Source organism: Ranitomeya variabilis, chromosome 4 (genome assembly GCF_051348905.1).
Source record: "Ranitomeya variabilis isolate aRanVar5 chromosome 4, aRanVar5.hap1, whole genome shotgun sequence".
In the NCBI taxonomy this organism is placed as follows: Eukaryota; Metazoa; Chordata; class Amphibia; order Anura; family Dendrobatidae; genus Ranitomeya; species Ranitomeya variabilis.
The window spans coordinates 437,950,245-437,966,527 of record NC_135235.1 but is presented as its reverse complement, the minus strand read 5'-3'; the positions used below and the strand labels follow the sequence as shown (position 1 = coordinate 437,966,527).

At 43.3% G+C, this 16,283-nt stretch overlaps 1 protein-coding gene across 2 annotated transcripts in view; it reads right to left on the bottom strand.

Annotated features, from left to right (window-relative positions):
* ACSF2 (acyl-CoA synthetase family member 2) overlaps positions 1-16,283 on the bottom strand; it is a 135,795-nt gene that overhangs the window by 66,729 nt on the left and 52,783 nt on the right. For both annotated transcript variants that reach the window (XM_077251446.1, XM_077251445.1), the window contains exons 4-6: positions 12,337-12,390; positions 10,824-10,942; positions 6,829-6,991 (exon numbers count right to left, since the gene is read on the bottom strand). In XM_077251446.1, coding sequence (XP_077107561.1) covers positions 6,829-6,991; positions 10,824-10,942; positions 12,337-12,390 — 336 coding nt within the window. The remainder of the gene's footprint in view (positions 1-6,828; positions 6,992-10,823; positions 10,943-12,336; positions 12,391-16,283) is intronic.

Sequence of the window (16,283 nt, the reverse complement as noted above, 5' to 3'; positions counted from 1 at the left end):
CCAGCACATTATGCCCAGCTTGTGCTTCTGGAGACATGTACCTGTAAATAAAGTGGCCTCTCATCGCTACAGAAATGCCAAACATGTGGGCGCTAAATGTGGTTTAGGCACACTGGGGCTCAGAAGGGGGGGGGGGATTTGGATTTGGGAGAAGAGAATTTGCTGAATTTTTGGGGGGCGAGGAGCCATTTTGCTTTTCCAAATCCTTTGTGCTATTAGTAATGTAGAAGCCCCCCATATTTCTGTTAACAGATGACAGATCTGAGTGGGGACTTGCCTTTTTTGTGCATGGAGTTGAAGCTTTTCTTGGGAACATTTTACATAACATTTGGGATCACTTTTATCTCCACTTAGCATTTAATTTGCGGTTTCCATCGAAATCTTCGAGTGACGTGACAGATGAAACCCCTGATGGATCCATTAATTATAATAAGGCAGTAGAGTTTTTGGACTCCGGCTGGCCTTTCTCCAGCGTTTGTTCAGCTTTGTCCTTTTCAGAAGTGCACAAAACTGTGGCCGACGGCACTTTTATGCAATCCAAAAAAGACAGACATCGCCGGATCATTACAGGGAATCTTCAGTCAGAGGTTTCAACTGAATCACGTATTTCAGAGACCTTCACAGAAAGCCCAATGTAAGCGCTCAGCACAGAGGGCAGGATAAATGTGCGCTGAGCCTTTCTGTGATCTTTTGGAGGCAGAATGAAAAAAAAATAAACAGAATGTGAGGAATTGGTTTTAGTTATCTTTTACGCCATTCCTTGTGCGGTATAAGTGATTAGATGACTTTATTCTTGGGGTCGGTGCGATACCAGATTTATATTGGGCTTTTATGTTTGTCACACACTAAAAGACACTTTTTATTGCGAAACTTTGTTTTTGCATCGCCATATTTAGACAGCTTTAATTTTTCCATATTTTTGGCCCACAGAGTCATGTGAGGTCTTGTTTTTTGTGGGACGAGTTGACGTTTTTATTGGTACCATTTTGGGGCACATGACATTTTTTGATTGCTTTCTATTCTGATTTTTGTAGACAGAATGAACAAAACCAGGAATTCAGGAATTGCTTTTGTTTTTTTTTATACCGTTCCGCGTGTGGTAAAATTGGTAAAACAGCTTTATTCTTCGTGTCAGTGCGATTACAGCGATACCCAAGTTTTATCTTTTTTTATGTTTTGGCACTTTTTACACAATAAAAACTATTTTATAGAAAAAAATAATTATTTTTGCATCGCTTTATTCTGAGAGCTATAGCTTATTTTTCTGCTGATGATGCTGTATGACGGCTTGATTTTTGCGGGACAAGATGACGTTTTCAGCGGTACCATTTTTAATTTACATTCCTCTTTTTGATTGCGTTTTATTGTTCTTTTTGATCAGTGGTATGATGATAAAGCATTGTTTTTTGGCTTTTTTACGGTGGTACACTTTTATAGAGCGGGTCTTTACGGACACGGCAATACCAAATGTGTACTTTTTTTCTATTTACAGAAATAAATGTATTTATTGGAAAAATGTGTTTTTTTTGTTCTTTATTTGGGGACTTTTTTTTTTTAAATATTTTCACACTTTGTAAAAAAGTTTTTGTTTTTTTTGTTTTCAATTTATTAAATTGTCCCAGGATGGTACATTACTTAATAGCATCAGATTGTGGGCCTTGCTGCAGGATGTCTGCTCTCATATAGAGCTGACACCCGAACCAGATCGCTGCGGTGCTCAGCGCAAGGCCATGTGAGCACAGTGCCGCAGATATACTGCTGTTTGAGGGAGCGCAACTGCCGCAGAGCAGTAAATTATATATATATATATATATATATATATATATATATATATATACACACACATACATACATACATATACATACACACACACAGTACATATCGGGAAAGGCTTAAATCGGCCCCAATCAGCTTCAAAACTGTCCAGGGCCGACACTACCGCTGGTTGTCAGCTATCATGGACAGCTGACATCGGTGGGAATTGTGGCTGCAGAATGCCAATTCTTTCAGTGTTTTTGCAGTGTTTTTCATCAATTCAAATAAATGGTGAAAAAAACCAAAAATGTATTAAAAAAATGATTGTAAAAAGAAAAACAAGTAAAAAAACCTGCGTTTTTTGAGCAGCAGTTTTTCTGCCAACACTGAGGGTTTCTTTTGTGCAAAATAATCTGCTGCAAAATCTCAACGAGTGCATATAGCCTTACATTATGGTGCAGGATGTGTTACCAGTAGAGTTGAGTGAATATATTCGGAATCGGTTGCAGAATCTGAATCTGTCATATTCGTGCCATATTGGTACCCTATTCATGCCAAATGTATATTTAATGATCGGTTCCGAACATATTCGGTCATTTCTACTCCCATGACATTCGGCTGTGGTCAGCGAATATTGCAAAAACAATATTCACCGATCATAATTGGAACAGAATTTTGAAAAATTTGCTCAACTCTAGTTACCAGTTCCATAGTATACTTTAATAAAGACAATGGTTTTGCCATTTCTCGGTCTATTAGATTATGTTTGCTCTGTATCCGATAGAGTTAGGAATCAGCCATGTACACGACTTCTCGCGAGATTTCACAATGTATTACTAGGAACGCTAGCTGCCGGGAGCATCGGTGACGCTGTGCGGGACGTCGGTAGGTGAGAATACTGCAAATTTTTTTTTTTAACCTGGTTTGTGTTGTGTATGCGTTTTCGCGGCAGAAAACCGCTGCGAAGATGCATACACAACAGGTGCACATAGGCTCGACGGATCCGTCAGAAAGACAGGCCCAGTGCACACGTTTTCCACAATCTGCACAGGATCCGTCATTTCAAGGTCTTGACGGATCCTGTGCAGATTTGGAAGATGGAAGTGTGAAAGAGGCCTAACACTACAGCTGACTAGAGATGGGATGACCCCTGGATGTTCTGGCTGACAGGTTCGGCTGAACAGTTGAAAAAAAAAACAACTTTGGGTTCGGGTATGTGCATGACAGTGCGGCAAACACCACTTCTGATCGGTGGTAAAATCATTACTGCCAGTCAGTAAAAAGCGGTTCCCACACTGTTAAATGACGGCTGTGACTGGAGGTATGGGTGGACCCCACGCTGTTTTTTTCAATTATTCATTTAAATAATGAAAAAAAAAACAGCATGGGGACCCCTACATTCTTGAAAACCAGCCTTGCTAGAGCTGGTTGCAGCCCCCAGCTGTCAGTTTTGCCTGGCTGGTTGCCAAAAATACAGGGGAACCCACGCCATTTTGTTTTCAATTATTTATTTAGCGCACTGGCCAATGAATACTCCCATCGTGCTGCCGCCTGCTATCACTGTTATTAGTGGCAGCAGGCGTCGGCTGATGGGAGCAGTAGTCCCATCAGCCAACGCCAGTGACCGGACGCAAACTTTATACCTCCGATCACAGCTGCAGGCTTTGATGCAGTGAGCTGGTAAATATGTGACGAGGCAGGATGGCTTTCACATTTTTTTTTTTTTTAATCAGAAAATATGTTAACTAAATACTGTATATTATTTTCATGCGCTATGCTGTTTATTTATTTACTGCAGGGTATTTAGTCATTATGTTTCGGTCTTTGATTTGAGCTGGTAAATAATTAGCTCTCCACTGAGAAGCATGGGCAGGGTTCCCTTCTATATAAATCCCATCAGACGGACTCTAGCTGCCAGTTATTAGTTATTTTCAGCTAGACCTGGTCTTTTTGTGTATACTGAAGTCTGACCTGTCTGCCTGTAATTTGACTACCCTCCTGATGTGACTTTTCAGTATTGACCCTGTGTGACGACCCCTGTTGCCTATTGTTCACTCCACCGGCCAGCAACCCTTCCATGGGAGCAATTCATTGCAAGTCCAGATCCACTGACAGGGGTTAAAAGGTGAAGTTGGGATTCCTCTGGAGTCTGCCAGGCAAAGTGGCTTGGGCGTATTCTGTCCGAGGCCTTTGACAGATGTAACAAATATGAATGAAGGACAGCCATCTTAAATGAAAGGGCTATCTGGTCCCTTTACCAACTAAGACATGTTCCTCTTCAATAGTATATGTAATGGTTTATGGTCAGGAAACCATTTAAAGGGCAAGATTCTTTTCAATCTTATTAGCACTGTCCCTTTGGAATTCAAGTAGTGACCCATGAGTATCTGCATAGAATTATTATATCCAACAGGACTGCCTAAATATAACCAATATTACATGATATAAGGTGAACGCACAGTCTGATCCAAAAACACACTGCAACCACGTGTTTAAAAGTATAAAAGTCCTGATGAGGATTAATATATAACCGGGAAAAGCCACAGTGTTTGTTGTAGATAACAAGTGTTAGAAGATAGCAATATCCAAGTCTTGTATAAAGGAACCTTCACAATGAGAAAATGTGATCAGCTGTGAAGGTGGTCAGCAGAGAGCAGTAATAAGGGAATCGGAACCGTAGGTATTACAGTGGGTTCACTGACTGTAATACACATACTTCTCTGTCCAATATCATGGTCTTTATTAAACCACATTCACACTTCGCGATTCATGGACTGGGCGCATTTTTCCCAATCTGAACTTAACAGCCTAATGGGCATATGCGAGGCTGTCAAGTTTGGGTCCTGGGATCCGCAGTCAGTACTTACATCGCAGGCCTAACTCATATGAGCCTACAGTACATGATCACCAAGTTCTCACATCTCACCCATGCTACTGATCCATGTGAGGGATCCATCAAGCACACTACCCATCCAGAGCCATTGGAGGGGCGCCATGTGCGAACACATATTATTGCTGCAGAGAATACATGTACCTGTCCCTATTTCAGCCTCACCTGACCAATCATTCAATTGAGGAGTTGATTTTGATTTGAAGAACAGTTGCACACATGCCTTCCTAGGGCTGGCCAAGTTCATACAGAGGACTGTGGATGGTCATGGATTCCCTGTATAACACAATGGTGTCGGTGGTGTTACCAGGAGCAGGACTAATACAATAAGCCTGACTCAAGGAGAGCCCCCACTCAATAGGAACCCAGTCATCCCATTTAAAGGGACTCTGTCTGCACACAAATGAAGTCCCGCCACTCGGTGCTACACGGTGAGGCCAAATATTTACATACAGCTTCCCTCTATCTCCACCCTCCTTTTCTTTGATTGACAGCTCTTCATAGAGTCAGAGAAGAGTGGAAATAGAAGGAAAGCAAGCAGGTGGGAAGGGGCATATAAATGATTGGCCCCGCCGTGAAGCACAGAGTGCCCGCACTTGGTTTGAACAGTCATTCTGTGCCGATAGTCCCTTTAAAAAAAAAAAAAGTATTCCCATCTTAGAAAACGTATAACGTATCGCTGTGCAGGGAAAACTTAGGGTATGCTCAGCGTTTTTTGCTGTGTGTTTTGCTGAGCAGAAACTCTTCACTAGTGTTGAGCGATACCGTCCGATACTTGAAAGTATCGGTATCGGAAAGTATCGGCCGATACCGGCAAAGTATCGGATCCAATCCGATACCGATACCCGATACCAATACAAGTCAATGGGACTCAAGTATCGGACGGTATTCCTGATGGTTCCCAGGGTCTGAAGGAGAGGAAACTCTCCTTCAGGCCCTGGGATCCATATAAATGTGTAAGGGTATGTCTCCACGTTCAGGATTGCATCAGGATTTGGTCAGGATTTTCCATCAGTATTTGTAAGCCAAAACCAGGAGTGGGTGATAAATGCAGAAGTGGTGCACATGCTTCTATTATACTTTTCCTCTGATTGTTCCACTCCTGGTTTTGGCTTACAAATACTGATGGAAAATCCTGACCAAATCCTGATGCAATCCTGAACGTGGAGACATACCCTAAAAGAAAGAATTAAAATAAAAAATATCGCTATACTCACCTGTCCGACGCAGCCTGGACCTCAGCGAGGGAACCGGCAGCGTTGTTTGTTTAAAATTCGCGCTTTTACTTGGTTACGTGAAGTCCCGGCTTGTGATTGGTCAGGGCGGCCATGTTGCCGGGACGTGGACCAATCACAGCAAGCCGTGACGAAATTACGTCACGGCTTGCTGTGATTGGTCCGCGTCCCGGCAACATGGCCGCCATTAACCAATCACAAGCCGTGACGTCACGGGAGGCTGGACACGCGCGCTTTTTAAAATGGGCGCGTGTCCAGCCTCCCGTGACGTCACGGCTTGTGATTGGTTGCGTCTCCCATGTGACTGCGACGCAACCAATCACAAAGCCGGGACGTAATTTTAAAATCCTTAAGGACCTGAAATTACGTCACGGCTTGCTGTGATTGGTTGCGTCGCCCATGTGACTGCGACGCAACCAATCACAACGCCGGAACGTAATTTTAAAATCCTGAAGGACCTGAAATTACGTCACGGCTTGCTGTGATTGATTGCGTCCCGGTCACATGGGCGGCACGCAACCAATCACAAGCCGGGACTCACGTAAAGGAAAGAAAAGCACGAATTTTAAACAAAGAACGCTGCCGCTTCCCTCGGTAAGGTCCAGGCTGCGTCGGAGAGGTGAGTATAGCAATATTTTTTATTTTAATTCTCTCTTTTACACATTTTTACATTAATGTTGTTTCGATACCGATACCCGATATCACAAAAATATCGGATCTCGGTATCGGAATTCCGATACAGCAAGTATCGGCCGATACCCGATACTTGCAGTATCGGAATGCTCAACACTACTCTTCACCCAAAAGCTCCTGGTTCTTTTTGGAGAATTTCTGCTCCAAAAACTCAGCAAAGAACACTCAGAGTGAGCATACCCTTAGAAGGGGATGACGTGCATTCCTATGTAACAGCCACCGCACACCTCTTATAATGAAGACTAGTCACTCACCGACGTAAACTGGATGTTCACAGGATCCTCACAGGATATGGTCTTCTGTAGATCATGCACCTGCTTTACAAACTGAGTGCTCCCGGCATCCATCACATCTTGGAACAGAAAGGCACCCGGATACTTTTTGTCCAAGACTATAGCGATCCGCAAATCAGGGAGTCTGGAAAAAAATGACAAGGATTCTGAAATACACTTTTATAAATGGTGGCTCTTAAATCTAGCTAATAGACAGGTGGATCTGAGCAGCAGACCACCATGTATGAGAGAGATATAAAATATATATATATTATAATATAATATATATTTTATGAGACTATCCCTGTAAAGGAGCTTTCTATGAAAAAAAAACCCACGATGACCTCTCCACAGGATAGGCTATTAAGAGTATGACTGGTAAGGGTATGACCCCCACTGACCATACCATCACTGAAAATCCACAATAGGAAGGGGTCATCAAGGGAGAAAAATATATTAGGTTTTCAAGCAGTTTCAGGTCATTTTCATTTGTGCTACATAATATATTACAATGCCGCACAATGATACAACTGTACTTACATAGTAAGATTTAGTATGCAGATGCCAACAACTAGCACACCGCATCACATTCAAAAGCAAAAATCTCCACAAAACAATGCAAGCCCCACTGATGGATATACTAATATATGATGTGGATAGGCTGGAGAAAAAATAAATAAATAGAATACCGGGGTCTTATCCCATAAGAATAGCAGATTACGCTAACCTGATCTTAGAAGTCATGAGTCTTAGAATGTTGATCATCTGCCGCGGATCCACGGGTCGTCAAACCACTTCCAATAGAAACCAGGAAGGATTTGCGGACTTATTCCCACTTCTAATTACTGAAGACACCAATTACAGAAAACTAATTAGACATCTGGTTTTATTCTGAATAAAACCGCATGTCTAATTAATTAATCAGTAGCGGGAACAAGTCCACAAATCCTTCCTGGTTTCTAGTATCTGGTCCCCAGTACTACTGCTCCATCAGGTGCCTGCTGAGAGTTTCCCTACAGTACACTGGTTTCCATAACTTTGTCTACACATTTCTATGAGGGAACGGTCAGCTGAACGTTCCACACTCGTCATGTGTCCCGGTGTGGGCTCCACTTACAAGTATCGAGCTGCCCGAATCAGCAAGGTCAGACAAACCCAGAGAACAAGTAAAGGATGAATAAGCAAAGCTGGGAAAGTTCCAGAAATAGTCACGCAATGGATATAAATGAGAAATGCGGAGAATAACTGTAATTATTCTTATCAGCCAAAACAATAAAACTACAACAGATAACATTAACTCATGACAAGGCGGCAAGTGAACAGTCGGTTCCTAAAGTTGATGGGTTAAAGGTTGGAAAAATTCAAGCGTAAAGCCCCCCCGTACACCTTAGATGGCTAGCCATTTGGCTGGCAACCTCGCCTCATTCTCCCATACCTAGGAGCACTCACTTGGATGAAAGCTCTATAAATCAATGTATTCATTTGGCCTCCAATTCTCAATTCTATCAAGAACCTGAGGGATGTACAAGTCCGATCCATGGAAGCCGCGTAACACAGTTCGCAGGACTAAAAGGACTAATGTCTTGGTGCCAGATAGGACATGACACTAACAGAGGTCTTGTGTCCATGCTTCAACTGGGTAGTTCAGCTCTGGTGGCCTGAGGAGGGCCTACACAATATTAGGAAGATTGTTTTTTTATGTTATCACTGATCAGGGATTGTATTACATAGAGAAAAAAAAATCCCAGCATTCAGTATAAGATTTAGACTCAATTTCAACTATTTTTAAGATAATAATCTGTATTGTTCAACTGCTGCAAGGTTTTAGTGTACAGAATTTGGGACGTTTGTGTATCTTGTGCACTCAATTTTAGGGTAAGTTTTATGGCTACATGCACCAGATCCCCCATGATTTTAGTAAACCTAACTTAAACCCCACCATTATACCCTAAATAGCGCCTTTACCCTGAGGTGCACACGAGCGTATTTGCAGATGACTGTTACTCCATGGGGCCTTGCACATAAAAAAAAATCATTGCATGCCAGAGTTTCATCTGATATTTGGATCGCACTCATCCATGCAAGTCAATGTGTCTGTGGAAACCATTGGACTGCACTTGAATGACATGCAAGTGCAGTCCGTTTTCCGCCCACTCACATAATGGAGAAGATGGAGACTTATTGTTTCTCCATCTTCTCCTGATCTGAGAGAATCGGATCACACTCTGATCAGCGTTCCATTTGCATAATTAATTTGATTTTCCCGGATGCCAAAAATACGTTCGTCTGCACTTGCCCTTAAGAATTAATTACCTGCTCGCAAAAGGGGGATCCAATCTCATCCTTGCTACTAGTAACACAGCTCCTGCACCTACCTGTGCTGCCACCATGCATACAGAGCCACAGAATAGGCGTGGACTTTAGTGATGAGTGAATATACTCGTTACTCGAGATTTCTCGAGTATTTTTTAGTGCTCAGAGATTTACTTTTTATTGCCACAGCTGAATGATTTACATCTGTTAGCCAGCATAAGTACATGTGGGGGTTGCCTGGTTGCTAGGGAATCCCCACATGTAATCAAGCTGGCTAACAGATGTAAATCATTCAGCTGTGGAAGAAAAACTAAATCTCCGAGCACTAAAAAATACTAGGAGGACCCCCGAGCGTGCTCGAGAAATCTCGAGTAACGAGTATATTCGCTCATCACTAGTGGACTTCTATCAATTTCACAAGTTAGACAGTTGAACTTGATCACCTTGAAAAAGTGTGAAATTAAAACTGCAGATCCTGGAAAGATTGGGCACCTGCATTACAAGGCCATTGTGTACTAAGACTGACAGAAAATGTTGTAAGGATGCAGCTGGACAGGTCCTATATGGGTGATGTGTGTTACCTAGGTGCTTGGTGATGTGAAGCGGCCCGATGTTTACCCTGGTTACAAGCGAACGCATCGTTGGATAGCTGTCACACACACCGATCCAGCGATGACAGCGGGAGATCCAGCGACGAAAGAAAGTTCCAAACGATCTGCTACGACGTACGATTCTCAGCAGGATCCCTGATCGCTGCTGCGTGTCAGACACAGCGATATCGTATGGATATCGCTGGAACGTCACGGATCGTACCGTCGTAGCGACAAAAGTGCCACTGTGTGACAGTACCCTAACTCAAGCGCTGCCAGAGTGAGTGAATCCCTATGATGTATACCTTTTAATTGCCAAATATATTTTAGAATTAAGGCATCCAAGTAACTTTTTCCCATTTACTGAATAGAAGATTGCAGAATTTCAAGAGATTTGGAAAATTTCTACAGGTGCGCCACGGCAGCAATTCTACAGGTGCGCCACAGCAGCATTTCTACAGGTGCGCCACGGCAGCATTTCTACAGGTGCGCCACGGCAGCATTTCTACAGGTGCGCCACGGCAGCATTTCTACAGGTGCGCCACGGCAGCATTTCTACAGGTGCGCCACGGCAGCATTTCTACAGGTGCGCCACGGCAGCATTTCTACAGGTGCGCCACAGCAGCATTTCTACAGGTGCGCCACGGCAGCATTTCTACAGGTGCGCCACGGCAGCATTTCTACAGGTGAACCACGGCAGCAATTCTACAGGTGAACCACGGTAGCATTTCTACAGGTGCGCCACGGCAGCATTTCTACAGGTGAACCACAGCAGCATATGTTTCACCACTGAATAACATTTTTATTAAAATATGCTCAAAAAATGGAATTTTGATCCGAGTAATGTCCAATTTAAAACCAGACCCCACATGAACTTACTCGGACTGATGTCAGCCTAGGTGCTAGTGACCCAAGGTCCGTGTGAGGTCGATACTCAGATCAGATGTGTGCACATGTGTGTGTCTGATAAATTCTGCGGCCGTGTGAACGTAGCCTTTCTGTGATAGCCTGATGTAACACATACCAGGCAGAAGTGGCTCCTGGAGGACAGAAATGCACAGCACAGACACTTACGTCTTGCTCTTGATTCCTCCTGCTGGAGAACTTTCTATCTCTGGACAAATCTGTTTCAAAATTTCATAATATCGCTGCGTTTTAAACTCTGATGGGAACACAAGGGCCGAGCAGCCGACCTGCAGAGTCAGAAAACATGGGCCATTTAGTACAATGATGGGATTCACTTACAGTTTGTTTTATCATTGCAATGTGATGATTAAATAATCAATTCTTTGTATACAGTAGACCACTAACAAATATAAGTAAGTAGATGGAAGAGAGTATGGCATTCAGGCAGTGGATGAGAAAAATGGACTCTTGTATCTACCTGATGCTGCCCTGCTTGGGGCTACCGTGCACAGGATCAGTCCTGCTACCAATCTGTCAGCCACGAACATGCAAGGTACTTATAAAGTGTATGGAAACCTTGGCGTACCAGCACAAGCTTTTACATACACCCTTCATTTCATTGGCACAGATCCAGGGTTGTAATGGATATTCTGTATCTGTCATCAGGTCAAGAGTGATCAGTTCTTGATGTTATTTTATTCCCGCTGTCCCCTCATTATTTTTGCTTTTATCATCTGCCATATGGTCCCAGAGATATGGGCATTTTTTTTAGTGTGGGTTTTTATATAGTCTTTACCAAGGGTAATAATGCATAGTATATAGTAATATTTCTGGAACCTTAAAAAAAAAAAATACATGAGAAAAATGAAATACTCAGGAGTGTGGAACAGTGGGAATAATGTATGAACAAAGGCTGGTCATTTTTAACCTAGCCACAGGTCCTACCTAAAGCTCCAATAAGGGCCTTTATTTTTTTTCCCGGTACAGTGCTTGGTACAAAGAGGACACTTGTCAAAACGTGAACAACCAGTGCAGGCTCTCTGCAGATATTCCGTAACAAAAAATAAACATGCTGGGAGATTTCAGCTCTGAGGTTTGCAGAACTGTGAATGCATTGCATGTTGCATGTTTAACTGTAAAATGGTGTCCAAACAATGCATACTGCATGTGGCCTTATCTTAAAAGTGGGATGTGAAGCGTCCTCACAACAACAACAACAAAAAAAGCTTAAGGCTATGTGCACACGTTGCGGATTTTGCTGTGGGTCCACAGCAGTTTTCCATGCGCTGTACAGTACAATGTAAACCTATGGAAAACGCAATCCGCAGTGCACATGCTGCGGAAAAACACGTGCGGAAACGCTGCGGGTTACATTCCACAGCATGTCAATTCTTTGTGCGGATTCCGCAGCGGTTTACACCTGCTCCATAATAGGAATCCGCAGGTGTAAAACCGCAGTGGAATCCGCACTAAATCCGCATAAAATCCGCAGGTAAAACGCAGTGCCTTTTACCTGCAGATTTCTCCAATCCGCTGCGGAATCCGCAGAACTCAAAACTACGTGTGCACATAGCTTTATGCTTATTAATGCAGATTGTGCACAATTCCTAAAATCTGACAAGCTTCATGAACAATTTTGCACAAGCCCCGCAATTTTAAAGGGCTGTTCTAGAAGGCCTACCTTCCTCATCACATACTGCAGCTCATTTGCTTGGTACGCTGGATTCACAGACACCTGGAAAAGGCAGAAAAAAAGGAGAGATCCAGCTAAGTAATATGAAGGGATTTCCATCAGTGTAATATTCAGTTCAGCAATTTACCTTCATTAACACAAACTCGATTTTCAAAAGAAAAGCATGTCATTCCTTTTAAAATACTTATAATATCATACATAGTGTAATAGTATATATACCCACGCCCATCATATGCTTCCCAACTGACGCCAACTAATTATGCCAGGTCTAGTACAAAGACAAAGCTAATACCAGCTTTGTAGTAATCCAATGTGCTAAGACTGGAGAAATCAAGCTCTGACATCTGGAAATGCATTGGGGGCATGTCATTGTACTAACCGACTAATCTCCATATACAGGGGGGAAAATAAGTATGTGATACACTGGCAATATTTCAAGTTTTCCTACCTACAAAGAATGGAGAGGTCTGTAATTGTTATTAAAGGGAACCTGTCACCCCCAAAATCGAAGGTGAGCTAAGCCCACCGGCATCAGGGACTTATCTACAGCATTCTGTATCCTGAAAGATGAGAAAAAGAGGTTAGATTATACTCACCCAGGGGCAGTCCGATCCGATGGGCGTCGTGGTCCGGTCCGGGGCCTCCCATCTTCTTACGATGACGTCCTCTTCTGGTCTTCATGCCGCGGCTCTGGGGCTCTGGCGCAGGCGTACTTTGTCCTGTTGAGGGCAGAGCAAAGTACTGCAGTGCGCAGGTGTCAGGAAAGGTCAGAGAGGCACAGCGCCTGGCACTGCAGTACTTAGCTCTGCCCTCAACAGGACAAAGTACGCCAGAGCCGCAGCGTGAAGAGAAGAAGAGGACATTACAGAATGCTGTAGATAAGCCCCTGATGCTGGTGGGCTTAGCTCACCTTCGATTTTGGGGGTGATAGGTTGCCTTTAAGTTAAGTATTTGACACAATAGAAAAACAGAACTTAATATTTGGTACAGAAATCTTTCTTGCAATTAGAGGCCAGATGTTTCATGTAGTTCTTGACCAAGTTTGCACACACTGCAGCAAAAAAAAAAAAATGGATCACAGTGGATCACTTATCTGGTTGAATAGCCAATCCTATTCATGGTCCCCTGATGACCTCCAAGAACAGGAGGGGGGCGAAACGCATAGGGACAAGGGACATTGACACTGGAGGTTACTTCATCTAGATAAGTGATCCATTTTTTAAAATTTGAAATGAACTGTCTATGATCGCTAAGAAAATCCCCCTTTTTTTGTATATTGCACCTGCAATCTGCATCTGAAGGTGTTTTATATACATTTGTGGTATTCTATTGATTGCACTGAACACTTACGCACTTTATTATACACTTGGTTGTGTTAGAGTTGTGAAGGTAGCCATTTTTACCATATAGAGGTTGTGTACAGCCACATTAACCTCATGTTTAATGGCCTTCAAGCACTAGAGACCATCTAGACACAACATAGCGAGACAATAGATAACCAGTTCTATTGTGTGCAGGTTGGGGGTTTTGTCGGTATGGGTTTAGCTTTCTCTGCCTATTGTCCTGTATTTTTGTCCCTGGTGTCCCTAGACAGCTCTCTGGTCTTGACCATGATGGATAGGGTGGAGTGAAATTATGTGGACAGGTGTCTTTTATACAGGTAATAAGTTCAGACAGGTGCAATCAATACAAGTAATGAGTGCAGATTAGAAGGGATTTAAAAAAAAAAAAAACTTGAAGTTCTGTGACATCCAACATTCTTGCTGGTTTGTAGGTGATCAAATACTAAATTAAACTCAATTTTATCGCATGCAATATATAAAAAAATATTCAATGTGATTTTCTGTTTTTGTATTTTTAGATTCGGTCTCTCACAGTTGAAGTGTACATACAATAAAGATTATAGACCTCTCCATTTTTTGTAGCTGGGGAAACTTGCAAAATTGGCAGTGTCAAATGCTTATTTTCCATGTGTGTGTGTGTATATATATATGTGTGTGTGTGTGTGTGTGTGTGTGTGTGTGTCTGTGTCGGCAGAGTATCAAATGCTTACTTACCGTGTGTGTGTATGTATGTGTGTGTGTGTGTGTGTATGTGTATGTGTATGTGTGTGTGTGTGTGTGTGTGTGTGTCGGCAGAGTATCAAATGCTTATTTACCGTGTATATGTGTGTGTGTGTGTGTGTGTGTGTGTGTGTGTGTGTGTGTGTGTGTGTGTGTGTCGGCAGAGTATCAAATGCTTATTTACCGTGTATGTATGTGTGTGTGTGTGTGTGTGTGTGTGTGTGTGTGTGTGTGTGTGTGTGTGTCGGCAGAGTATCAAATGCTTATTTACCGTGTGTGTGTGTGTGTGTGTGTGTGTGTGTGTGTGTGTGTGTGTGTGTGTGTGTGTGTGTGTGTGTGTGTGTGTGTGTGTGTGTGTGTGTGTGTATATATATATATACACACTCACTGGCCACTTTATTAGGTACACCTGTCCAACTTCTTGTTAACACTTAATTTCTAATCAGCCAATCACATGGCGGCAACTCAGTGCATTTAGGCATGTAGACATGGTCAAGACAATCTCCTGCAGTTCAAACCGAGCATTAGTATGGGGAAGAAAGGTGATTTGAGTGCCTTTGAACGTGGCATGGTTGTTGGTGCCAGAAGGGCTGGTCTGAGTATTTCAGAAACTGCTGATCTACTGGGATTTTCACGCACAACCATCTCTAGGGTTTACAGAGAATGGTCCGAAAAAGAAAAAAAATCCAGTGAGCGGCAGTTCTGTGGGCGGAAATGCCTTGTTGATGCCAGAGGTCAGAGGAGAATGGGCAGACTGGTTCGAGCTGATAGAAAGGCAACAGTGACTCAAATCGCCACCCGTTACAACCAAGGTAGGCCTAAGAGCATCTCTGAACGCACAGTGTGTCGAACTTTGAGGCAGATGGGCTACAGCAGCAGAAGACCACACCGGGTACCACTCCTTTCAGCTAAGAACAGGAAACTGAGGCTACAATTTGTACAAGCTCATCGAAATTGGACAGTAGAAGATTGGAAAAACGTTGCTTGGTCTGATGAGTCTCGATTTCTGCTGCGACATTCGGATGGTAGGGTCAGAATTTGGCGTAAACAACATGAAAGCATGGATCCATCCTGCCTTGTATGGAGCATCTTTGGGATGTGCAGCCGACAAATCTGCGGCAACTGTGTGATGCCATCATGTCAATATGGACCAAAATCTCTGAGGAATGCTTCCAGCACCTTGTTGAATCTATGCCACGAAGAATTGAGGCAGTTCTGAAGGCAAAAGGGGGTCCAACCCGTTACTAGCATGGTGTACCTAATAAAGTGGCCGGTGAGTGTATGTATATATATATATATATGTGTGTATTTTATTTATTTATTACACATACATGCATGTGTAAGGAGAAAAACCCAGCTAGGCGTGCTTCCTCTGTGACGGGTCCGAAACCGTTCCGTTGGGGCTGTCACCTATGTTGCAGGGGGGAAGCTTAAGGCCCTGGACTGTTCCCGGCAGTTGAGAAGACGGGGCGTAGCTTAGCTGAGGGAATTGCAGCGTGCGAGTAATCTGACAGCTACGGCGGGTATGTGCAGTGCACAAGAGGTCAGTGTAGGTGCTCCTAACGCAGAGTATCATCAGAGAGCAGGCCTAAGACTTGAAGGCCAGAGGGCGATAAACGGAGACTGTCGTCAGAGCCATGTACCGATATCGCTGACACCGCTGACAGTGAGACAAAGGGCACATGTATGGGACATAGCCTCGCGCCCACGCAGACCGGAGAGTCGTACCACCCATTGTGAACTTTATCCTGTTAAGCTTCTAAACAGACCCCACATAGGGGAAACCGCCGTGCAGGACAGACATTGCCCACGACAGGACCAAGACGCCATCCTCTCCAGGACAACGCCGAATTTCCACAGCGCCATTGCCTT